The 27500-nt window shown below is 35.0% G+C and overlaps 1 protein-coding gene across 2 annotated transcripts in view; it reads left to right on the plus strand.

The window, feature by feature from the left end:
* LOC136843334 (uncharacterized) overlaps positions 1-27500 on the plus strand; it is a 222680-nt gene that overhangs the window by 137173 nt on the left and 58007 nt on the right. For both annotated transcript variants that reach the window (XM_067111621.1, XM_067111622.1), the window contains 2 exons: positions 21327-21427; positions 23707-23845. In XM_067111621.1, coding sequence (XP_066967722.1) covers positions 21327-21427; positions 23707-23845 — 240 coding nt within the window. The remainder of the gene's footprint in view (positions 1-21326; positions 21428-23706; positions 23846-27500) is intronic.

A 27500-nucleotide genomic window follows, 5' to 3' on the forward strand; every position in this document is an offset into this window, starting at 1 on the left:
AAATCTTATTATAGTTATTTTCACTTTTTTTCTGTAGTTGCAAACATTTCCGCTTATTCTCAAAAATAAGAATAACCCGTAAAATTTTTTTTATTTCTTTTTAAAGTTATTGACACATATACAGACAGTACTAATAAATAGCTGAGTGGGAAATGCACATTTAGAAGCTTACATTTTCATAACCACTTCAGATTTCTAGTAAATTTTATAATAAATGTTGGAACGTAGGCCTGCTCTCTTAATTTTTTGTTTATTTAATAGCAGCTGATTTGCAAGAATGTAAAACAGACATGATTAAGTCTGCCCCTTCGATGTCTTGTTCATATTTCGCGGACATTTTTTTTTTTTTTGTTTCTCCATTTTTCTGTGAGGGTTAAATACTGTATGCTAGGATACAATACGTTCTTAGATCCTGGGTTACAGAGATCCTTTTTTTTATGTATTGAAGAGTATAATCACACCAGTGGCCCAGTTTTCCAAGCCAGAGCTTGACCCCTTACGATTCCATGTAACAGAGCCATTATTTTTAACTTTTACTGATGAAAATTCAGACAATATTCTCAGGAGTGGCTAGGCTCCAATCGTTCTTTTCTTTGTTTGCAGTAATTTAGGCTACACATTCCTGTAGATGTGTAACGGAAGACTGAACTCGTGTTACAGCAAGTGCAGCTCGATAGTTCCGATTTCCCTCTGATGTCATTTCTTTTCTGCTTCCCTCTGCTCGTAGACTCATATTTGGATTCGTATTTTTACAAGGCCACTCCGTCATACGAGAATACAAACACGTAGATGTTGTTAACATTTTCATAAGGAACAAAGAATTCTCAGTGAAGCATGGTCCTGAAAATTTATTTTTACGAATTGTATATGAATATGATTTGGTGAATGCAAACTGCTTGCTTGAAACGAAAGTAACTCCTAACAAAGAAAAACAAATTCTGCTATATCTGTTAAAGCTTGTAAGTGTCAACTTGAAGAGAAAGGAAACAAGTAAAACATTCTCCGAAGTTTCTTCGGCGCAATCGAGTTTTCTGTACAGCGTATAATGCTGTATGAAACTCTCAGCCAAAGCCCATGAAACTCTCAGCCGCGGCCCGTGAAACTTTCAGCTACGGCCCGATGGTGGCATGTGTGTTGTTGGCACCTATAGCAGTGCCAGATGCACGATCATTGCTAACTTAACCTTAAATAAACTAAAAACTACTAGGCTAGGGGGCTGCAATCTGGTATGTTTGATGATTGGAGAGTGGATGATCAACATACCAATTTACATCTCTCTAGCCTCAGCAGTTTTTAAGATCTGAGGGCGGACAGAGAAAGTGCGGACGGACAGTCAAATAGCCATCTCAATAGTTTTCTTTTCCAGAAAACTAAAAAACTGGAAAAGTAAAAACTGGATCACTCGAACACGCTCATTTGTCATTCAAAACTGAATGACTGCAGCGCATCAACAACTTTCAAATTATTAATCGTGTCATCTAGTTCCTTTGGTCAGCTTGTATCTTGACAGTAACATTTTCTTTATAAATAAGACCCCGAATTTCCACACAGGTTCTCTCTCTCTCTCTCTCTCTCTCTCTCTCTCTCTCTCTCTCTCTCTCTCTCTCTCTCTCATTCATTGTTATTGAGCGGTAGTTAGTGAAAATTAGTCTGGATGCCGTATTTTAGATAATTTCCAAACGTCAATTGAGAGGTTCTTGGTGCTTAGTTGCCTGTCTTTGAAAATATGATAGGAATACCCTTTTCAGATCCATTTCTGAGTCATAATCATGTGAGTCGATTTGTCCTTGGTCAGTGATTGGCTTTCCCGAAGTATTCATTTCAATTACTTTTTTAAGATCCGGTAGCAGATCATCATCAAATGTTAAGCTATTGATTATTGATCCCTGATAGGTTCTCGCTGAAAACGTTATTTAATTTCCGCAGTCTTATAGCTGCCGTTGGATCATTCAATTCGAATGATTATTTGGTCCATGATATGTTTTCTCGGGAAATGTAATTAATATGCCTCTTTAAATCAGTTTCTGAATCGTCATCAAAACATAATCGATTGAATCTTGGTCACTGATAAGTGTTCTCTGAAAATGTGATTAAGAGTCCTTTTTTTTTTATGTAAGGTTCCTTACCATTAATAAAAGTTAATAGTTTTTAGATTCTGTTGGACCTTCATCCAGTTAGTCGAATTGGGCCCGTTTGTGATAGCTTTTATTAGAAAATGTATTAAGATGTGATTAAAATTTATCTGTTTGGAGTTCAAGGGTTGTGGGCTGTTGATAGATTTTTTTATTTATTTGAGAACAGACCCTGTTTTTATATCTAGTTTTGGGTCTTCAGCAAAAATTATTCGGTCTCTTCTTGGCCCTTGATAGGCATTCTTGTAACATTTCATTGAAAGACCATCTTTTATTTTTGTGCAGTTCTGATGAAGGCGAAATTGGAGTAATATAAACAAAACAGCTGCTGTAGCAATAGAAGTTTATCAACATCTGTATTGGCAGTCGTAGTAAAAGCAGCGGTAGTATTAATTGATATAGGGATCAAGGCAAATTCTTTGGGATGTGAAAGAAGAGTTTGTCTACATTACCTATTCTCGGGTGAAATTGCGTGTTTATATTGATTAGCAATAGTAGGATGATTGTGATAAAATTAGTGTATAACGGAGATTTTATCAGTATCTAACTAGGGAGAATTCCTCTAATAATTATTATCCTTGTTCTATGGTCTTTAAGTACAGAGGGATTATCTATATTTTAATTTATATATATATATATATATATATATATATATATAATATATATATATATATGTATGTATATTTTTTTATAGTGTTTCGGTATATTTTAAGTGAATATGTCTCCTGTATTGTTACCGTATTGCTTTTTAATCAGTCACAGTTTTTGTAATAGTCTTAGTGTGCGCGCGTCCGCACACGTATGGGCATATATATATATATATATATATATATATATATATATATATATATATATATATATATATATATATATGAATGTATACTATACACACACACACACACACACACACATATATATATATATATATATATATATATATATATATATATATATATATATGGGTGCACGACCGCGCGCGCGCGTGTGTATGTGAATGTGAACAAAGAAAGAAAGCATCCGTTGTTGTTTCTGTAAATGACCGCTTTTGTTATTCTAATTCTTCATGATAGACTCGCGTTTAAACAAAGCAAGCTAAAAATTCCACTCTTATTCAAAGAAAACTTCCACAGAATAGAATTTATGTTAAAAGAAGGGAAAACGGATATACAGATAATAACTAATAACTGCTGACTGTAAACCTCGCTAGATTTTTATGCGTTTTCCCGTGATGTATTTTATGCGCTTATTATTCAGCTTATTTCTCTGTCAACCAAACTGAAATAAATTGGATTATTTGTCAGTAAAGGACACGGGATTGCTTTACTGGAGTCTGCCTGAACACAAAAGGGCTCAAAGGGCTATTTGAATGGACCATAATCTTGGTAAATTGCGCCCCGGTGCCCCAATCTCCATGCACCTTGATTCTGAGTGATTGGATTAAGCCGATCCGCTTTGGAGGACAGACGGGGACTTCCGTGTAACTGAGCCTCTTCCACGAAGTCGTAAAACCAGAACGATTAATAAACCAAAGAATTCTCATGTTACACTATTAAGAGAAACGTCGATCTGTGATCGAAATATCCGTTCGTGTATTTATTGGCTTAGTTTTCGAATTTTTACTTCAGAGCAAATGATATACTGTGAACGCAGTGTCTTAAATAGTGTATACTCATGCGCTGTATTTAATCATCACTCATTTGCTTCTTTGCTTCTTCATTTGTGCATTAGTTCTTACACATTAAAATATATCATAGGATATAATTTGGATATTGTATTTATATATAATATATATATATATATATATATATATATATATATATATATATATATATATGTGTGTGTGTGTGTGTGTGTGTGTGTGTGTGTGTGTGTGTGTGTGTGTGTGTGTGTATGTGTGTGTGTAAAATGAAGTGTTATGAATGTTTTATGAAATCATAGTGGCACTGTTGATGTAAACAATGAAATATATATTATGTATCCTGGTAGATAACTGACTGTTGTGGGTTAAAAGTGCTTGGTACCATTAGCATCTTCCGAAAATGATAACAGGGTATTGAAAGGTAATGAAAGGAGACTGCCTCGATTTTGTTAAAAAAAATACAGGTATTCTTGTTATGCATATATATATATATATATATATATATATATATATATATATATATATATATATAAATTATTAGTAGTATTATTATAGTAATAATATCATGCAAGTATACCGATGAAAGACTGACGAGAGTACAACTGACTTTGTCATTTAGATATGACAAACTTCTTTTTAAACAGAGGGACACCTTACGTGATAAGAAGTAGGACAGGATTAGGTAAAAAAAATGGCCAATACTTTGTTTTCTAATTGTGGCAGATGAATAAGTTTTACCCATCCTGTTCAGCTCATCTTCTTAGAAGATTGCCGTTAACTCTGATAAACTGAAAAACAAGAATTAGTTTTACGATAATCCGAAAAATTAAATTTATTGTCATAAGTTTAAAGAGAATTTATTGTGATAAAGATTGTGAATTTATTGATAACTCCAAAAGAAACGGGAATTCTTTTTGAGAGATAATAAGACTGCACTAATTTACGTTGATAGATTTATGATAACCGTTGTTATTTTGATAAAATGTATAAATTTACTTGGAAAAAAAATTGATTTGGTGTATGACTGACGATTCACGTCACTTTATATCAGATATTTAAGTAAACTGTAAAAACAAAAAACAAACAAGGAAAAGTCCTGTTTTCCTGTTTAAACGATAGTTGTCCAGAGGAATGAAACGGATCTCTATTCTTATCTTAATTGTATTAGGATCTTCTGGTAGTGCTGTCTGTAGATGTAGAACTAAAGTCTTTTGCACAGACAGAACTTCTGAAGGGTGTCTTCATAAGAAATGAGACTCCCCTTTAATTGGTCAAGAAAAAGAGGGGCGCCTCTACAGTAATGCTCAGTGATTACGGAGGAAGAGTCAAAAATCCATAAGTGAAAAGTTTGCCCTCGATATCCGTCATAATATCAACGGCAGTATTTGAAATTGAAATATTATTGAGAGAGAGAGAGAGAGAGAGAGAGAGAGAGAGAGAGAGAGAGAGAGAGAGAGAGAGAGAGACATCCTTTGTTATAGCAGTATATTCAGTTATAAAACATCAACAACACACGAGATTCAGATTTTGAATGAATAATTCTTTGTTTCTTCTGTGGGGCAGTTGTTTGATATATATATATATATATATATATATATATATATATATATATATATATATATATATATATATATATATATAAAATATATATATAATGTATATATATAACTGAATCACGAAAGTATGGAACGTGATAAATATATAAATAAAGATAAAATCCACGAAGGAAACAGAAGCACTGGAGTGCTGCAGGGCCTTTCGACGCTAGGTCCTTTACTTTGCAACTCTGCTAAGTAAAGGACCTAGCGTCGAAAGGCCTCGCAGCACTCAGTGTTTCCATTTCCTTCGTGATTTTATCTTTATTTATATATGTATATATGTATATATATACATATACATATATATATATATATATATATATATATATATATATATATATATTATATATATATATATATATATATATATATATCTAATTCATTATTTGTTGTATCAGTTGTATATACCTTTGAAGAACTTTGATCTTATTCATCATGGTGAAACTCAATTTCCTGCAGTATCTAATTACGTGTACATAAAGTAAGGCACATACATTAAGACACAGGCACAAAAGGAACAACAAGCGAAGCACGGTGTGTGTAATATTTCCTTTATGTTTATGTCTTGATTATGTGCGCCATGTAATGAGCGATATTCCCATTGGAGAATAAAGCCGCCTTAAGCGAAACGTGAAACGCCAAATGGTCGCGTGTCGCGAATATGAATGTTATGGCCATCAGTAGACTAATTCACGCCGAAAGATAATTACTCGTAATTTGTTATGCAATCATCCATTTTATGCTTAGAAGTTAATTTCTGTTGACCCATTCCAGTCAGTCAAATTAGTTTACTCTTTTGGTGACCTGTTCCTGTTGGCTAGGGTGACTTGTCTTTTTTTTTTTTTCTGCTTGAATTTATTTTCGATGACCCGTGATATTTTCCAGCCAGCCGGAATGGCCTTAGTTTTTTGTCGACCCATTTGAGCGAACCGAAGTAACAAATTTTTGTCAGCCCTGACCTGTGCATTCGTAGTATATGATTGTGTTTAGTAAGTGTATTCATCAATTTTCTAATTCTGACGTGCTGTGTTATGAATAACAGTGGGAAAATAATTTTATCTGCTTCATCACGGAATAATATAGCTCTTTATTTAGGTATTATAGCGCACATACACACATCAAACTATATATATATATATATATATATATATATATATATATATATATATATATATATATATATATATATATATATATATGTATGTATATACTGTATATATATATATATATATATATATATATATATATATATATATATATATATATATATATATATATACATATACATATACATATTCCTTGCTTTCGTCATGAAAACTCTTACTTCAGGATAATGGTAAATGTACTTTCTGTCGAAAATTATATTGTATAATTGATGTTTCATGTGCCCATGGAAATATAATCTGTTATTCAGCTCCACGCATATTATTAGAGCTTATTATGGTTGAATAATTACCGTTGGTACATTCGCATATTCCTTGATTTACTTAGACTTCATTTTCATAGTCTGATGGAATTCATAAGAATTTGAAAAAATGCTAAAGTTGTGGTTATAATATATCTAATTATAGGAAGACCTGCCTTCTCTAAGTTCCGAGGTTATGATGTTGATAAAAAGATTGCACATTCATTAAATTGCTTTGGTGCGTCCCATCCCAGAGGTTGTAAAACACCAGACTGCGATTAAGATTAAAGTGAAGTCTAGCATTAAGAGACACATTTTTATGTCTGTCTGGAATTTACATCGTTTTCAGCCGTCAGGGGTAAAATGGAAGCGGGTCATTTTTCAAGTCTTGTGCGTAATGCGATTTTATTTCAAATTGCATTCGGTAATTGCATTTGATATTCCATCGTAAAAGACTGCTTGTAGTTACAGAGGTTATCTGTGTTGTTTATCTGTGTTTTTTGGACTGTATCCTTTAAAAATGAGATAATTAAACGCTAAATATCATAATTTTGTCTTGTAATTCTAATTGGAATTTGATCCGTGCCAAATAAAGGGATTGTTTTTCAGAGGACATGACATATACGGCCACTCTGTCAGAGAGATAAAAGAGATATTGACAGAAAGAGACTTGACCCTCGTCTGATGCACTGCAAAGGTCAAAAATGGCTTTAGCCTTCCCACACAGAGCTTATTTCTTTCATGGTCGAGTTAATGACGTAGTTCAAGGGGAGACTTTTTTCAGCATAAGTTGATTGCACTTTTTCCACGTCCTTTGGTGACCTGCCAAAATTGCTTACATTTCGTTATGTCAAATTGCCTTGCTCAAGGATCATAGCAATTTAAGAATTCCCGGGAGCTTTTTTATTACAAATACTGAATTTGGTTGTGGATTCTAGGGAACATTGTTTCTTTACTTATATCAGTATTCATCCATCGTTGGGTGTGGATTCTTTTTCTTGTAGAATGGGGATAAATTTCAGTCTGTGAGCTCAACATACCTCTGGGCTAACCTCATAAGCAAGGCTGTGGGATAGTCACCTTATTTACATATTACTGAATATACAATTCGCATTTTCTGAAATATGATATGTAATTCTGTATCGCTTTTAAGTTCTAAGACTCATGCTTGACACTTATGCATATTATAGTTTCTGTTTTTGTTTGACGATACACTTTCATCTGGAATTCTGCCCATGACATGGTTGTCCAGTTTTCACATTCTCTGCTCTGGTAACACGTTGCGTCTTCCACTGAAGATGATTCACATCCCACCTCGTGGAAACCTAAATGAAAAATGAAAGAATAGGGAAAACAGAGGAACCTGACTAAGGACATGAAAACATAACCTGTGTAAAAAAAAAAAAAGGAAAGGTTGTATGACAGTTGGAAATAGAAGTATGGAAGAAATTTCAGAGAATGCCGCCAGAAGGAAAAACAGTACTGTCGCAGATGAGAGTAATTTTTCGAATGTTCTTTTTCACATTGTGCTTGGCGCGTTTTATGTGGTCTGATGAGGTGAGGATGACTCAGCTTTAGTTATATGTAAGAGTAAGCAATGCCAAGTGGCGAAAGTTGTCTAACATGCTTACTTATTCAGGACATATTCGTTCCTTTACATACTCATTGGCCAGAATTTTCTGCTGCTAGATTGGCTAATTAGGCAGCGGAAAATAGATTGCTCTTGTAAGTTGCGCCTCATGAATGCTGAAAAATGTACCTAAGCATCTCATTACTTTTCTCTTATTTTTCCACTTTGGTTTTGTGAGAGATATGCTGTCATCTTGCAACTTTTCTTAATAATATGGTTAAAATTTGCATATAAAAACGTATTAGAATATCGTAGAAGTTAATCAATTTTCTGTACGCCATGTCTCATTATAACACCTGTTAAAATCATGAAACTCATTATTTTATATAATTTCGCCTTTCTAAAGGTTGTTTGAGGACAGCGCTCTGGCCTTGAAAATTGAATTGCTCGAGAAATTATGACGCAAACTATTTTTCTCAATTATCAAGGGCTGAAATTATTTTTAGTCCCTTGTTCTTCATCTGTTTTGACTAAAAGAATTATTCTACTTTCAAGGTGCCATTAAACACCAGGGAAATTATTGCTTTGGTTACGCTGAAATAATTTATTCACCTTTAAACTAAAAATTTTTATGTTGTAAATATGCTGTATGTGTTTTGTAAGTGATATATATATATATATATAATATATATATATATATATATATATATATATATATATATATATATATATATATATATATGTATGTATGTATATATTTATATATTTATGTATATATATAATATATGTGTGTGTGTGTGTGTGTGTGTGTGTATATATATATATATATATATATATATATATATATATATATATATATATATATATATAATTTTTGTGTGAGGGGTTCGTAGGAACATTTTGGGAGCACTTTATAATAGAAGGCACATGACACTGTGGGTGAATGTTTTCTAAAACAGCATTCTGAATTATAAAAAACTTTTGCATTATAAAATATCTCAGGGATTAGGTTCAGTTTGTATTGTCGTTAGATTACGTATCGTATATTAAAAAGTATGAATTATACAGAAAGTCATATAGCACAAAACATTAATTGTTCATTAAAATTCAGTTACTAGACTGTGTAGTGCTCTTGGTTTTATTCTTTTACAATGAATTGATAGTAATGTTTTATTAAGACAAGTAGCAGTTTTCGTTTTCATTCTCATGCCGTCTTCAGTTTGGAACTGTTCCAAGCCTTGAACTTGAAAATTTATTATTATTATTATTATTATTATTATTATTATTATTATTATTATTATTATTACCTCCTCCATTGCAGGCGTTATTAACAGCATTTTAGGATATTTTTAAGGAATTAATCACCCGGCATTCATAAAGGATAATCTCCCTTATTACCTAAATCATTAAACTTAACACTCCACGCACTGAAATCCTTAAGCAGGATCTGGTTCGCCATCTGGGGAGACTCCCTCCTACATCTTTCATCTTATTAGGGAAAATTAGACCTCATTATCCATGGATTTCCCATACTCCGAGAATCCTTGGGAACATGAAGAGGAATCGAGTTCCTGCGTCCTTGATCCGGAAGCCCAGGTACAATGGGAGGCTTTGATTTCGTCACCTTGCCAAGTTTGTCTTCCATTTCTCGGCTATTGATTTCCACCTGTTCAAGTCGAATTTATTTCTTGGTGATCGACGCGATGTCGTGTGGCGAGTTACACCGAAGGAAAGTGGTGGACATGAAATGACCTAGTTTTGGGGGCATTGTGTGGTCCTTTCTCTTTGTATTCTTTTTTTTTTTCTTTCTTTCTTTTTCGAGGGTGTTTGATCTAACAAGTTCCACCCCTTTCCGTGTTTTGCTTTTTACTTTATTCACTTTGCAGATTGATAATAGTACCTTTCTCTTTTACTCTGGTACGTGTGTAGTGTTCAGGTTGTACATATATATATATATATATATATATATATATATATATATATATATATATATATATATATATATATATATATATATATATATATATATATATATTTTTTTTTTTTTTTTTTTTTTTTTTTTTTTTTTTTTTTTGCACGTTCCATTTCATATGTCGTGACAACTCAAATTGAATATTTTTAAAGAAATTTCAGTGTGAACACGAGAGCTGTGAAGGTTATAGAAAATAATTTGACCTTTATTGACTGGGCAGTGACAGGTTATACGTTCGTGTAAAGGGTGGCATTGACACTTTTTTATTTCCCCTCTTTTTACGTTTACTGTTTGATCGTGTTACGTGGTGGAGATTTTTTTTTAGGAAAAATCTTTGTAGTTTTTAGACTATTTTCAAGTATTTTGGTATTGAGTTTTATTTTTCTGTTAGGATTAGGGGGAGGTGGGGATGGCATTGGGGTATTTGCTAGGATTTTCAGTTTTAGCTACAAATAGCTCTATAAAAAGGTTTCTTATCGACATGGTAATTTTCTTGGCCATGAAGGTAAACTGTATCGGGTTGCAAAGTTGAGGCTACAGAACAGAATGGGGTTCTCATGGGTCAGCTACTTTCAGGTTCCCTTGAGCAATGTGTGCATCGTGCAAGTCTCCTTTGGTAGGGTGCAGCTTCTCACTGCCCTTGGGGATAACAATTGAGTCAAGGGCTCAAGGAAATTTACTCGAGATAAAAGACGCTTTGGACGGGCAGAGGAGAACTCCAAATCCCTCGGCGGAAGCTGTTGTGGCCCTAGTGTGTTGGTGTTCTGATATATTCTTCTAATGGAGGCCGTTGTTCCAGTTAAGGGGCTAAATGTTATAGCAACTATTCATGTCCAAAGACCCAAGAATGCTGAAATATATTGATGGGGATATGGTTGATATGTTTGAGGAAAGGGACAAGAAATAATGAGAAGTCCGTAGTATAAGACAGTGGAGGCTTTCATTACTCACTGTAAATTATTAATGCCATTTTTTTCTTACACCGGACGGCTTATTACGAAAAGAGAAGTAGTCAATATATCGATAATGGGAGTGTGCTTTATAAGGTTCATCTCGGTATTCGCAAGGTTTATTGGATCTTTCTGCTTCAAATCCTAGAATTACTTGTATGATCCTTTAACACTGGTTTACGTACGTTAAACTGTAAAATATTAATACCGAAACTATATATTTTTTCACCTCTTTACTCCAGTCGGTCTTCATACAGTGGTGAACTGGCATAGTAAAAGAATATTTTGATTAATCATTGCCATCAGTCCATTAATCAATATAGCATTAACTTGGAAACATCCGGCAATTGAAACAGCGCTTACACTTAATGCCATTCCTAATTTGCCACATCTCCCAGTGACACAGGACTATGAAGGCAGATATGTCTCAGCTGCCACTGGCTCTTCCACTCCAATCCTCGCCTCAGTGGAATCTGAAGTCGCCTTAACATGGCGCACAGCACCACGGAATTACATTTGAATATTTCATAAGCCGCCTTGCCCCGACACACCTTGCGTACATTACTGATATTGCTCTTATTGCGCCGAGCTGATTATTGACGCAGGCATATACTGTTATGTACTCTCGCCATTACCTAAAGTTCTGGAAAAAGTTTGTATGTTAATGCCATAATAAGTAAAAAAATTGCCCCGAAGTTTCTTCGGCGCAATCGAGTTAACTGCACATCGCATAATCAAGGCCACCGAGAATAGATCTATCTTCCTGTGATCTCGGTATAATGCTGCATGAGGCGCGGCCCATGAAACCGTAGCCACTTGCCGGTGGTGGCCTGTCCTATATCGTTGCCAGATGCACGATTATGGCTAACTTTAACCTTAGATAAACTAAAAACTACTAAGGCTAGAGGGCTGCAATTTGGTATGTTTGATGACTGGACGTTGGATGATCAACAAAGCCGGCATCGAACCAAACTATTGCGGAAGTCGTTTATAAAGTTAGGCTTTCGGACAAGTTGAGGACGTGCCCTAAATAACGGCAATGCAGCAAAGTTACCGGAAAAGTGTTGACGATGACATGGCGATTAAAAACACGCCATCTTGTTCTCCTTTTGTATTCTAGGTCTAGTGTTGATGGTAAAGACGCCATAGCCTACTGCCCTTGACTTTGTTAGCCGTTGCTATAACGATTGGGGAAAGAAGTCTTTGACGGCCATGTACTGGAAGCATTTTCCAAGGCTTAGAATTATATTTTCATTCGTAGTTAGTATTCAGCCAGTCAATTGTAAGTAAAAAACTTTGGATAACATAAATGCTTGAGTCTTGATTTAGACTGATTTGTTAATTATAGCTTTTTTTAGCCTAAAATTTATTTGATAATAAGAAAATTTTTGTCAGCGTGGACGGTAGATAACTTTGATTAAATGATAATATAATGAAAAAAGTTTGCAGTTCCGTTTAAATCAGCTTCATGTTTTTTGATTACTAGACAAGCAGATACAGTGTAGTTGTATTGCGAGCAAGCTAGTTTAGATATTTGAGCACTAGTTGTATTTTGACGATCTGTCTTTTTAGTCTTCTGTAAAAGAAAACTACTGAGATGTCTATTTGTTTGTCAGTCCGCACTTTTTATGTCCGCCCTTACATCTAAAAAACTACTGAGGCTAGAGGGCTGCAAATTGATATGTTGATCACCCACCCTCCTGTCATCAAACATACCAAATTGCAGCCCTCTAGCCTCAGTAATTTTTATTTTATTTCAGGTTAGTTAGCCATGATCGTGCGTCTGGCACAGCTATAGGTGCAACAACACAGGCCACCACCGGGCCGTGGCTGAAAGTTTCATGGGCCACGGGTGAGAGTTTCATGGGCCGTGGCTTAGGGTTTCATACAGCATTAAACGCTGTACAGAAAACTCGATTGCGCCGAAGTAACTTCTGCGCATTATTTACTTGTTTAAATTGTAGTGATGCATTAAAGATTGTCTGATCAGACTGATTTTGCTTTGAAATAGATCGGTCTCCTCGGAGGCCGAGTAGCGAAGGAGGTCTTCTAATTTGCCTCTTCCCCTTTGCATTTTTTCATACAGTATTTTATTTGTCATTCGAGTGTCGTCTGCTCTTTCAAGGTGACCTATTCGACGAAGTCTTTATTTATTTGTAAAGGTGGAAATGAATCGGAATTTTCTCCAGGACGTCCGGAGTTGTCACTGGCAGAATAGTGTATTTTAAGGATCTCTAAACCAGCAGCAGTGACTGCCAGAGTGGCACGCAAGCATTGTAAATAGTGACATTCGTTTTTAATGTGAACCTTTTATTTAGACCAACTCTCTTTTGCAAGGTTCAACAACTGCTGCTCCTTTGCGAAAAGTAATTGTTATGCTTTTGATAATTTCTTCGTCACCCTTACTAATTATATAATATGTGCAAAAGACATCATCATGATAACAAGCAGGAATGTCACCGTAAAATCCGTGATGTTTACCAAGGGTTGAAGCCTTCTGATATGAACAATCCCCTTTCCATTCTAAAGTGCAAATAGACTCGATCTCGCTATCAGATGCGTAACTCAACCAAGTAGGAGAAACGTATTGTATGTTGAATAGGGTTGGTGAAGTGGGCATCCAAGCCTCGCGTCACAGTTTACGCCAAACTCATCTGTCCCTTCTCCATTGTATGGCATCCTGGCCATCGTTCCCTCAGGGAATGATTTTACAGGATTAAAAGTTTGAGTGAGCAATCTAGTTATTCTAATACTAGAAGAAATCCTCCTCTGCTCACTAACAAATCTTCCACGAGGTCTATGAGTGCAGCAGACAGTGGGGCAGACCTCTCGCCTGATTTTACTTTAATTTGCCTTGAAATGCAATTAATTTAATGCTCAACTGTAATATTAAGTTTCGTGCAATCGAACTGAATTTAATTGAATTGAACTGATTAAGTTTGTAGTCATGTAAAATACAATTTCATACGGCATGGTTGGCACCAGTTCCAGTTTCGCAATGAAGATTTTTAGATGATTATTGCATCTAGGTCAGCGGTTGGAAATAAGTGTGTTCTTTGAATAATCCTATCATATTTACTTTGCTATCTCTGAGCTAGAGGAAAGGCAGCTTTCACTTTAATTTCATACTGAGAGTCTAATGTCTCCATTTGTTCTGTGCCACTTTTGTAGTGTTACGTTCGTTCTGTTTTTATAGTGAACGTAATTTGGAATACAGCGTGGCAGTGTGTACTATTTACTAAAGTGCTTCCCGTGTTTAACAAGGCCTCTGTTCTCGCTTGTCCCTATGTTTATGTATCAGGTGTTTTAGGGAAGTTTATAATAACGGCTCTAAAAGACTAAACCTAAATGAAAAATAACGGAGAGACTGGTTAATTAAGAGTGCTGGACGGAAAACCCTTAATACTATTGATTATAAATTTCATTAACGGGGATTTGTCCTATAATGAATCAAGCAACGGTCAGAGCGTAGTTCATATAAAAAAGGTGCGTCAGTGTTGTAGGGGGAAGTACGCCCTTAAATAAATCCACGTGAGGGAATTGATGTAGGTCACCACATTTGCTCCTCGATAAAACACGAGTGTCCCGTTTCGCTTAATGAAACGATGCAGAAGACCCACTTAACGATATGTGACTGTAGTAAACTAACTGTTATATTGTCGCCAGTGTTCCATGACTCAGCCAGGAAGGAGGTACGGTGTAAGTAGGGAGAGTTATTTTCTTGCAAATGGCTATTTACTGTGTCGTGTCTCATAATGCTTTGAAACATTGCACGGCAGTATCTGTACTGCAACACATATTTGGTTTCTCTCGTTCTCTTTCTCTTTATGCGTTGGAATATGTATGTACTTACAGATTAATATAATGCGAAGGTAAATTTTAATATTTAGATTCGCGTTTGTATAACTCGCTGCTACAGATAGCATGACAATATGGACAGTCTTGCCTGTACTCACATATCCTTCTTTGATACATGGTATTGTTTTGGCTAGTGAAATGTTTTTCTCGTATTCCTGGTATATGGAAGCAGTCATTATCAAGAAACTGTGTTGAGGAAAGTAAAACGAAGGTTTGAAAAAGAATTATGATGGGGAGAAAACCTGTAAGTGTTAAAAGAATGAAATAAACAGAAAAATTGTAAAAAAAAAAAAAAAAAAAAAAAAAAAAAAAAGCCATCACAGAAAAAATAGGATGTTTTCTGAGTGTTAAAAGCACCATGAATAGGAAACAGTGCTGAAAGCACACTACATGCTTTATATGTTTATTTTTTCTGTTTTTATGTGAGGCGAAGGCTGATCAAAGCCCATCGTGTTGGGAAATATAAGATATTGAGTCGGGCCTTGATGGGTTGACCTGAGAGCAATGCTTATACGAAGAGGGAGTGAAGTTTTGTGGTATTTACGTTGATCCCAGTTTTGAGTCATATTGATGTAACAAATAGATTCGACTGACAATTCACTGCCTAAGTGTGCTGCAGAAAACAGTATAACGATGTACTGTTTTTATAAACATGAGAATCAGTCACGTTTTATCCTCAAACGACAGTATATGACATGACTGTACACAAGCATTAGTCAGCTATTTGCTCAGAGGACAGTATCCCATTTCGTTACATGCAGAAATTTTTTTTTTTTTGTAGCACAGATAACTTATGCAATATTCAATCATGTCCTGGGAATGAGGAGAGTCATTTCCCTCGGCGTTTCTCCTTCATTATTACTTTGTAGTTCTCACGCAAGTCGTAAATCACTGGGGCTTCCGCGTGTGGGTAAGAGTATTAGACGGGGAGATTAGGGCGTTCGTATGTGCCCATATTGTTCGTATATGCTTCTCATTTAGCTCAGCTTTCATCAGAGAGAGAGAGAGAATGTTGCTGAAAACCACGTGTACATATTAGTAGACTGGATATGTTTGGTTATAGATAACAGTATTACTATTTCAGTTACCGTGTTTCTTCTGTCCAACTCCCCATCCCCCTATCTTCCCCCCAACCACGGCAAAAAAAAAGGAAGTCTAGGTTTATTACTCAGTATCAGTTATTTTATTTAATGATCAATAGATTATTTTATCTGCGCGTATAACCGTATCTCTGAGTTTGATTCATGCCGTCTATATTAATTGGAATGTGTACAAATTATTATAAACATCGAATTGTTTGACATCTACGGGTATTTGTCTCGAACTGTTTGACGCGCAGATAAAACTAGCAGAAAAACCTCTTCGAAATTAGCTGTCGAGTTCATCATTTTCTCGACATTACAAACAACTCTCGAGGAAAATTTTCGTCGATAAACTCATTTTTATATTTTCAGTATGTATTTTCAAATTTTTTTCTTCTGAATTTTAGTAAAGATTAACGGGATGTTTTTGATCGGATTTTCGTGATTTTTTGGCAGAAATGTTACTTGAAGAATGTTCCCTGATTTGCTTACGGTTGTATTTTTATTGTGATCAGAATTGGTGTGGAAGTGTTCTCTTTTTCTTCAGAAACGCGTCATGATGGCCCAGATACAGGCTCTTTAAGTTCCTGTCTGCTTGCTTAAAGATATTTTATTTTGCTTATGTTATTGCTTTTAAAGTGTAACAGGCAAATGATATTCTCATTTTTGTTAAAAATACGATTACTCTTAACAAATTTTAAGTTTTTAAAATATTTTTCACCAATTTGCATTTTATTAAAAATGTTCTTAACGTTATCACCTTACTTTTTTATTTGAATCCGTATATCAGTATTTACTTTTTATATCTTACCATTATCCTTCTAGACTGGTGCATTTTGATTACTTTATTTGTATGTTTTTAATTTTTTTTATTTATTTTTTTTTTGAGACGAAGGTAATATGTCAAATTGAAATTAGATGTGCTTCAGCATAAGGTGATTAAACAACCGAGGCAGAAGTTAGTCCACTTTTTAATGATCATATCTTAATTCAGTATGTAATTGCCTTTTTTTTTTTTGGTCGGAATCACATTGCTTCTTGCTCGTGTGTTATTACTCCAGTTATCTGCATTATATGATTTTTTTAGCTATTTATCTGAGTAATGAACTAGTTGCATGACTAACCTCTTGGAAATGCAATTTTCCAGTGAACACATCACATATAGGGTAGAAGCCTTTTCTCCTTCAGTATATATTTTCTCTTCGTCATTCTGTCGTACGATATTTTTGGAAGAGGACCTAAGTCTCGTTTTGCATTCCTTTGGCTGTATAAATTTCCACGGGACTGACATTATTATGGAGTCTTGCTTTATTGCTAATGAGGGAGTATTGCAACTCATATCCGTAAAAGCAAAAATAACCGTAATCGTGCTTGACAGTCGTAGAATAACCTCCCTTCAAGAAGGCGGAGCTCTTTCAAAATTCCTGTGTGATATACGTAAGTGCTCTCTGTTACCGCAGCTGCTCGGCAATATTGGTGTGATGGTCGTCCAGAAATTGCCTTGCAAATAAGTAAACAGCGGAGAACCATGCAACATTGTGCTTTACATTGCAGTCTGAATACATTTCTCGCACATCACGCAAACTGGCATCTGTTTTCATGAAATTGCCATTGGTATTCATGGAACAGCGACATTAAGTGGTGTGAAAACGGCTGCAAAAAAAGCTTGAATGCCTTCTGATGATTTTATGCCATCTCTCTCTCTCTCTCTCTCTCTCTCTCTCTCTCTCTCTCTCTCTCTCTCTCTCTCTCTCTCGTCTTTTTGGCGAGTACAATATTCTCTCTCTCTCTCTCTCTCTCTCTCTCTCTCTCTCTCTCTCTCTCTCTCTCTCTCTCTGAGAGAGAGAGAGAGAGAGAATATTGTACTCGCCAAAAAGACGCCGTATCCTTTGTAGTTATTTCGCACGTTAAATTTAATTTCGTATGCCAACGGTGCAGTGTTGAGTAAATTTCAGTGAGTATCTGAGCGCGGGTATTAAATTGTGCACACACACACACACTCACACTCACACACACACACTCACACTCGTATGTGTGTGTGTGTGTACACATGTATAAGAATATAAAATAATAATAATAATAATAATAATAATAATAATAATAATAATAATAAACTTTATTTCAGCTCAGGGCCATAAACATGGAATATACAAATACAATACACACAATCTAGATACATAGGATAACATGATAAAAATAATAATCGGCAATATCCACACAGTTGCTGAAGAAGAAGAAAAAATAGAATTCATAATAATGGTAATGACAGTAATTATATGGAGAATAATAGTAAAAAAAAATTAAGAATTATAAAGATTAAAAATATAGATTGCAGACGATTAATTTCCAGCTAGGGGTCTTACGTGGTTTCAGAAGTCAGGTCCAGAAGGCCAAATACGAAAGACAAGAAATAGTTTTTTGTTGAATGTGCCTTAATTTGCTATATAAGAAGAAAGTTGTAGTGGTAGATGTGTTTTAGGTGAGAAAGCTGGATGTCAGCGTAGGGTATTCATTACTGGAAAAGTAAAAGAATTACTATGCCTGGCTTTGCTGGAGTTTAGGGCAAGGGAAGTGGTAGCCCTAGTGTCAAGAAGTGTTTGAGACGGGTGAATGAAAAACAAATGTTTTGTTCAAGACCACTATGGGTGAAATTGAGTGTTCAGCAAGTTTGTGGGTATAGGAGACTAGTGCGAAGGAACAATTGTGTAGTCCAGTGATCAGATTAAGTGGTTAGTTAAGTAAAGAAGATTGTTTTATTTACAGTTGCAAGGCAATGGAGATCATGTTGCACAGTACGAAAGGATTAATGAAAGTAGCCAGGGACAAAGTAATAGAGAAAGGGCGGCAGATGATGGAAATTTAAAGGTTTATATGAACAAGATAAACATATTGGAAAAGGTGTTATTGGAAAGAAATAAATACAGAGAGGAATGTATATTACTTAATAATCTTATAGAAAGATGCTGTCAGGAGAGAACGTAGTGCATAAATGGTAAAGTAAATATTTTAGTTAATTGAAGCAACAGAGTTGATGTAAATTTCAGAGTTCTTGAGGGAGTAATTATTGATGCTTTAGTCAGAATTGTAAAAGCACCAAGAGATTGTTTAACCAAAGTGTTTAATGTATCTATTAATGAAGGAATGGGTCCCACAAACTTGGTGATAGGGATAACTTCTGTTGTATAAGGGGGAGTGATATAGGTAATTGAAAGAATCATAATGACTTAATATTATTTAGTATACTTGAAGCGTATGGTAGGGTTGAGGTTCAGAAAGCAAGACAGATAAAAGATAGATTGGTAGGACAAGATCAGTGGGGTCTAGACACGGAGGAGGATATGTAGACCAAGTGTTTACTTTGAAACAATTGTGTGAGAAGTTTGATAACAACGTGAAAAACCTGTATGCGTTCTTCATGGTCCTTTTGAAATGACGAGGATCGGTACCCTACCCGAATTAGAAAGTTCTTTTTAAAGGACCCGAAACTTTCTCAGTGATATTGTTGGAAATGTTTGTTCAAGAATATTTTGATAGAAATAGGATGATTCATAGGAATCTTTAACAAACAAATTTTGATGTCATTGTTTGTGGTGTGTTGAGGAAGTGTATGGCTCAGGTTATTTTTATGTCATTATTATACGACAGTTGACATTAATGTTTTGATGATTATTGATTTGTTTAATTATTTGGGCTGCTGCTGTGTTGTTAATTTTTATTGAAACCTTGAACCCGCCTGTAAATATGTACAGAACGTATTATTAATAAACTAGTTTTAAGGTATTTTGGTGGTTTGTGTTGCTCCCTCCTCCTTGATTTGTCCCTGGGCTTCTTGGGCACTCCAGTTCCCGTCTTAACTTACTTGAGAAGCTGGTAGAACCAAGTATAGTTCATGGCAATACACACACACACACACACACACACATATATGTATATGTATATATATATATATATATATATATATATATATATATATATATATATATATATATATATATATATATATATATATATATATATATATATATATATATATATATGAGTTGTACAGGGTTATGTATGATAGTGCACGCAGTTGCAAAACTTGAACATGTCTAGTTTTAACCCGCGACTGACTGGTTGTAGCCGCTATATTCTCAGTAGGGTTGCTGCAGGTATTTCTGTATGCTACGTGTCTTTCCCCTCTGTTGTTGACAGTTTAGAAATTGCTTTCCAGAATTTTTTGCATGTATGCTTGTGCCATTACTAAGGCTGAGTTGTCACGAGTTTTATAAAATCCATAGTCCTCAGGAGTCTGGAATTTTTCCCTCCGCGTTTGCAGTCATAAAGTCTTTTTACAAAATAAGTCATTACTTCCATTGCCCGAGGAGAATAAGTCCATTTTGCTTTTAAATTTTGGCTGTGTGACAGATTAATTTCTGAGTTATTTCCTTTTCCTTCTCTGTCTTCCAGTCTCAAGAAATTAGCCTCATATTCGCGTAAAAATACTACCTCATAAAGGTATTGATTCTACAACATGACTATAATTATAGATAAAAAAGGAGTGCAGGTTCAAAAGCCCAAGGGTATCAAGTTGAACAGCACCCGTTAAGCGAAATTATGCTGGCACTTCTAACTCCTAGTAAAAGTCTTGTTGCTTGTTATGAAAATTCAAAATTACTCTCTTACAGCTATAAACGCTGATGGTTTTTATACCAAGACACTGATGACTTTCTTGGTATAACAGAAGCCACAAGTCTCCTTATGTTATTTCCGAAAAAGAAATAAATTTTCTAGATAAAATAGAAGATTCATGTGTCCCCAATTTTTTGTCGATATTTTTTTATTACTGTAGAAAATAATTGGAGTTTTCTTGAAAGTTGAAACAAGTTTTCTTATATCTCGGGTGTCGAATTTTATTTTCTTAAGCATTATTCATTCGCTGCATTGGTAAGTCGACATCCCTCTTCGAATCCAACTAAAAAAGAACTTTAAAAGGAGAATGGAGAGGTAATAAAGTGGAAATATTTCATTTTCATTTACAGGACTGTCATTCGTACTGAGTTTATATATTTCCTTGCTATTTTTTCGTTTTTATATGTTTGATTTATTATAATTTACTAATATAAGGTCGCATTTTTCAGTCTGTGGCGAGGTAGAACTTTTGGACATATTAGTGGAAGCTGGCGCTAATCCCAGCACACCTGATATCCATGGAGCTTATCCTCTACATTATGCCGCTCAGGTAAGCTAAAATTTGGTCTGAAAGTGAAGGAGATGTAATAAAATATAATTTAGTTTGATCTCACAGTTAAAGAGTATAACTCGGTTTGATCTCTCACAAGACATGTACAGTAGATGGTTATCTTAACAGAAATTGATGTGCTGACGGAGACTGTATCTAGAGTTATTTTCAGGCTGTTTCATATGAAAAATAGCCAAAGGAAGCGATATTGATTTGTGGCAATACCATATGAATTAAGGCCTGCTTTGTTTTCTGGGTATCAAATTGCATTCTTAAAACGATAGGTTATTCAAGGGTTCATTGAAGTTAGGAATATGCAAGGACATGTAGAGAAAAGATCTTAAAAGGGGAAACCAGAGTAAAAGGGCAAGTCATTAAGTTTCGAGGCTTTTGAAGATATGTATTATAAATTTATTGTGCCCAGTTTGTTTTCATCAGACGGGGCCAGTGAATGACCAGGGGACGGCGACTTTCTCGCCAAAAAAAAGTAAATAAAAAATCTAACAAAGATGCTGTTATGGTGCTTGAATTTTCCTCTGATATTTTTATTGTTTAAAATTTTCCTGTTTATGTTTGTCGTTTATTTTACATTTTCCTGCCAGAGAGAATTTTTGGAAAGATTTCAGAAAGACAGTTGAGCGCAGAAATTTCATATAGTCCGAGTAATGCAGAAAGTTCCATTGCTTAGTGAGATCCTTCCTGTCTATGATATTCGAAGCACGCTTTAAGCCTTCAGAGGAGTGTATCATCCGTGAATTGTTTCCAAAATTCACTGTATTTATTATTTTTTTTTTTTAGAACTTATATATCATTCCAGTTTGTATGGAGTTAGGTCATCAGAGAATATGCTGGCGGTCTTTCGTAAATTCTTTTCATGTATTTGCAATATGGTGAAGTAAAACTCATAGAGTTGTGAGTAAGAAATTCCCTTTTCCAATATTTTACGTGAGGTGTCTCCTTTTGCGCAAGAATTCCGGAAAGAGAAACATGTGTTCTTCGTATTGTAAGAAGTTATAAACTTAATTCTCTCAGCTTTCATGTTAACTTTCCCTGTGTTGTGAAGATGTGAATATTCCCCGACTTTATAACTGAAATTGGAGAAGTTGGCTGAGCGAAAATATTTTTCCAGTGTAGGATTACAGATTGAATGGATAAAATGGAAAGCCAGCTGCACGCTTTAACATCCTTTGGAACACCTTTTTTTTTTTTTTATCTAGTTCGTGGTATTAAATCAAATGCTAAATATTAATGGTCGGCCTATTTGCTGGAAGACAACATACTGCATCGGTGGTGAAAGTTTTTCCGTAACTCTAGAACAGCTTTTTTAATTCGTTAGCGACAATGGATTTAGATCATTTGGTATTTTGAGGCCTTAGGGACAGATGATGCTTGTCGCCAAGGGATGCAATTCTCATAAGACATAATGCCAGAGAACTTTGTTCCTGTAAGGCATGTTTGTTTCCCGATTGAATGTCTGCGAGGTAATTGATGTGGTTTTTATCAGAGGTATTGCATAGAATTCAACATTTCACAGCCAACCGAGAACCGCAAAATAATCAAGAATTATTGAACTCCCGTTGGCCGTTTAAACCAAGAAGGCTATGAATAGGCAATAAGACCTGCAGCGCTTTTTGGGAGAGATGAGAGTGCAGTCTAATCTTATTCCAAATTGGAGTCCAATAACCAAACCTGATTTGCACAGGAGCTTATTTATTGGAATATGTGACACACTTTGATACTGTAGATTTTGTTGGTTTGATTTTATCGTGTCTCCAGCAAAACGACGTTCACCAGTGATTTAAACTCAAAGATAGTTAACGTAAGGGCTTGTCAGGAATGAGTCAGTGACGTGCATACGGGAAATTCAGTTTAATATCATAATTTTCTCGCAGAGACTTGTTTGTAAGTCATTATAATAGTTAGCATTCTAGGAATGAGCTGCATTAGTATTTTCCATGTTAAGGAATTTTGTCCATATTAAACATGTGGAGCACGGTGTATATACACTTGTATAAATGACTGTGTATATTCATTTTGGATCATTGCCGGTGGAGCTAGCTCGTGTCAAAGTGTCAGTCTTCATGATGATGGATTATAGTGTTAGTTTAAGCACTTCAGACTTCTTTCAGTAGATGACTAAAACCCTCTTGATGTGACATATCGTACCATTCAGCATTTAGATTGTTCTTTTCTTTTATTATTGACAGCACTTTCGAAAATAAACTGAATCACATATGACTGGTAGCTAACGTTTCCCATTCCCCATCCCCCCTGAAAAGATGTGCGGGCCAAACAGCGAGATGGGCAACGACGTCAGAGTGGGCCTCCTGGTGCTCAGGAAGCTCCTGCAGCACGGCGTCGACGTCTCCGTCACCGACCACGACGGGCGACAGCCTCTCCTCTGGGCTGCCAGTGCCGGTGAGTTGGAAGTTCCGAGAACTGTCTTCTTTTAAGGGATCAAACCGCCTGCTTATTTAAGCTTAGACTTAACGTCGTTTATGTATAGGAAATTCTACCTTATTCTACCTTCAAGCTGAATGTGAAAAATAGATTGTGTCATTATACATATAAACACATTTAACGTAATCGAGTTTCTTTGGGATGACAAAACATACTCTCTTTTCAAGTAGATGTTTTCATTCAGTTTTGACATGGTGTGCTCATTTTGACTGTAGGACTCCTCATAGTATAAAGATAAAAAATAACCATATACACTGAAGGCATTTCTTGATCAAAGGTCATTTATTACTTTTGTGCTTATATACATTGTCAGATATCTTTGACTCATAAATCAACCAAGGATATCGAAAAAGGTAAAACTCCAACACAAATTTATGTGTACATATATATATTTTTTACATATATATTTATACACATATATATTGTATGCATGTAGGTGTAAAATTATCGTGCGTACTCGTGTGAGTGCTTGTGCTGAATGAAACGGAGTAAAGATGGCCAGAGAAATACGAAAACATGGACTTTCCTTCCTCTTGCTTTCGTCTTCAAAGCAATCGGAAAATTTACTGAATAACTGGGGTTACTTTTACTTCTCATTCTTCTTATGTCTTCATTTTTTTCAAATTCGATGTAACTTTCCAAGGAAATCATGCTGTACAACCTGAACTGTAATCTTTCTCTCTCGTTCATATATATATATATATATATATATATATATATATATATATATATATATATATATATATATATATATATATATATATATATATATATACAGTATATGATGGAAGATTCAATACGTACTATATTTGTACACATGACACACGTGTACAAGTGTGTATACAGTATGTATATATGTGTATGTATGTATATATATATATATATATATATATATATATATATATATATATATATATATATATATATATATACACACATACATATATACATACATACCTGTACACGTGTGTTATGTGTACAAATACAGTACGTACTGAATCTTCCATCACTGAAACGTTAAGAATAACTGTCGGTGAAACAGGAAGTCTAGCAGTGTCCAAACATTAATGTTCGTAGTGAAATGATGTTTAATAAATCCAGGCGAACAAAGAAATCATTCTTTCACTATATTCAGTAGTGTATTGATTGATTGATTATCTGGGTCGTCTGGTGACAGAGACGGAGAGTCGGGCCTGTGGGCTACCTTTTGTTCATACTGTTAACCTAAACAAATTTTTTAGGTTGTGGCTCGTTAGACTAAATCATCAATATTTTTTTTTTTATTTTATGCCCCTTTTTATCGGTAATAAAGTAATCAATATATAAATTTTCGTGCACAAAGACCCATAAAATAGTTTTACCTATTGTAACGACCTGTGATACACGTTCATATTATTTTATGGTCACTTTTAGGCTGTGTGGATGATAGCCGTTTTTATTTGATTGTCTTGGAAAAGGTTTTTATCTTACTAATAATAATAATAATAATAATAATAATAATAATAATTATAATGGTGATAATGTTTGTGTCCTAAAAATGAAATGTCAACTGTTATTTGATTTTTAGCTTCAAAGATATTTTTGAATCATTTACCAATGTAAAACGGCTTTCCGGTGTTATTCATTATTTTCAATTAATTTTTAGTCTTCATGCACTTTTCGTAAATATGAGGCTGGGGTTGTTTTTTTTATTTACGGAATAATTAATAAAAAAAATGGATGACGTTGTTAAGATCTAAGTGATTGCAATAAATTGTAATAAAGTTACAGTTAATCAAGATTGCAGGGAATTGGACCTGCATTGTCTACTGTAACCTTGACAAGAAAAGTAAACCAGACATAAAGTTAAATATTAATGTTATATCGAAGGCAATTCAGTACTAGAAATCACATAAGCTGAAGCTGATAAAAATATTACGGCGTTATTGAGTTCCTGCATAATCCAAGATGAATTTCTTAATAAATAATTGTAGGTGAGTCCCGAAATTCACATTTTATTCCAGGACACACCAGCTTGTCTCCTCTCTCGCCCACACTTCTTTTAGCAGTGTTGAAGGTCCACGGAACCTCCGTCCAAAAGTAGTTGGAAGGATGTAAACCCTGATGATTATTGCCATGAACTTTACCAAACTGTATTTCGGGAGTCTTATTATTAAACCGTTTGTGTAGGGGCGTGAAGTTTAAAGCAGGGAAATTTTCTGCACTGGGTTCATCCTTGATTCAGCAGTAAAGATATGAGTATCTAGTTATTTTGCTAGAGCCACCACATTTAGGAAAAATGGCTTAATGTCAGAACAATAGATGATGATATATGAATAATATTTCAACATACTCGTTTTGCTTTAAGAGGAGGTGGCTCCAGAATGTCAGCCTTTTGGGTCTCAGCAAGTCTTACTGAGATAAGGTTGGTAGCCCCATTCCCGTCCTGGCTGCGAACCATCGGAGTCCTCTAACTAGGCGGAACTAATTCATTTGCTTAGATTAACAGGCGCACAGTATGACGTAACGGAATTGGTAAATAACTTGACAAATGCTTATCTTCTACCCTTCTTCTCCCTTTGCTTAGATAAGGAACACTGCAGCTTACATAAATGAAGACATTCCTTTTATGAATGCTCATAAAACTGGTCTGTGTGTTGGCTTATAAGACCTCAGCCGTTGGATTGTTAAATGCTGGGGAAAACTGGAGGTCAGGACCCCTCTGTAGGTGGAATCACAAAGACCTGCTGTAGTATGTGTAACAGCAGCCATGCCCTTGGTTCAACAAACGGATAGGATCGTAGTCTAGGGACAGGTCCATGTCATGCCCTGCGTTCATTCTTTGCGTTGAGAGAAAAGTTAATGTCCAGCGGCTGTATCTGACACTGCAGAGGTCATTGTCCCTTAAGGAAGAAAAAGCTTTGCAGTTCCTGAAAGTGGATAATGACCAGGTGATTAAACGTGCAAGAAGAAATTGAAAGTGCGAAGGATTAACCAGTCACCCTTTAATTTTCTTAATTAGAGGATTACAAGCAACCCAGGTATACCTGTAAAACATGTAACCGCTGTTGGGGAGGGAGAGGGGGAGAGAGAGAGAGAGAGAGAGATAGATGAAATGAGATGAAAGCAACAGTTTTTATCTTGACCCCTTATTGGATATATATTAAATGAGGGAATTATTTTACTTTTGAGAGATTTAAATGAGCAGTGCTTATCCAATATCCCTTGCAAAAATTATTAATACAAAAATGGATAGAAAACAAAAAGGATGAAGAAATCTCGCTTATTTCAACGGAGGAGTTTAAAGCAAAAATTGTCGGCTCTTGTGTATATTATGTACATTTATTTATAAATTTTTGACACGTCGGGATCGAACTCATGTCTCTCAAATGAAAGGCAAGGGCACTACCAACTGACTCACATAGGTCATTAAGAAGTTGGAACCTAAATGCTTCTGTACCTCAGGTTTTTCTTAGGCTGGCTGCCGCCTAACATACCAGCTAGTTTTACCCAACTTCCTTACCCACCAGTGAAAAAAAGTGCTCATGTGTTGATTAGTTCCATCATATATACAGTATATATATATATATATATATATATATATATATATATATATATATATATATATATATAT

This window comes from Macrobrachium rosenbergii, chromosome 11 (assembly GCF_040412425.1).
Source record: "Macrobrachium rosenbergii isolate ZJJX-2024 chromosome 11, ASM4041242v1, whole genome shotgun sequence".
NCBI lineage: Eukaryota > Metazoa > Arthropoda > Malacostraca > Decapoda > Palaemonidae > Macrobrachium > Macrobrachium rosenbergii.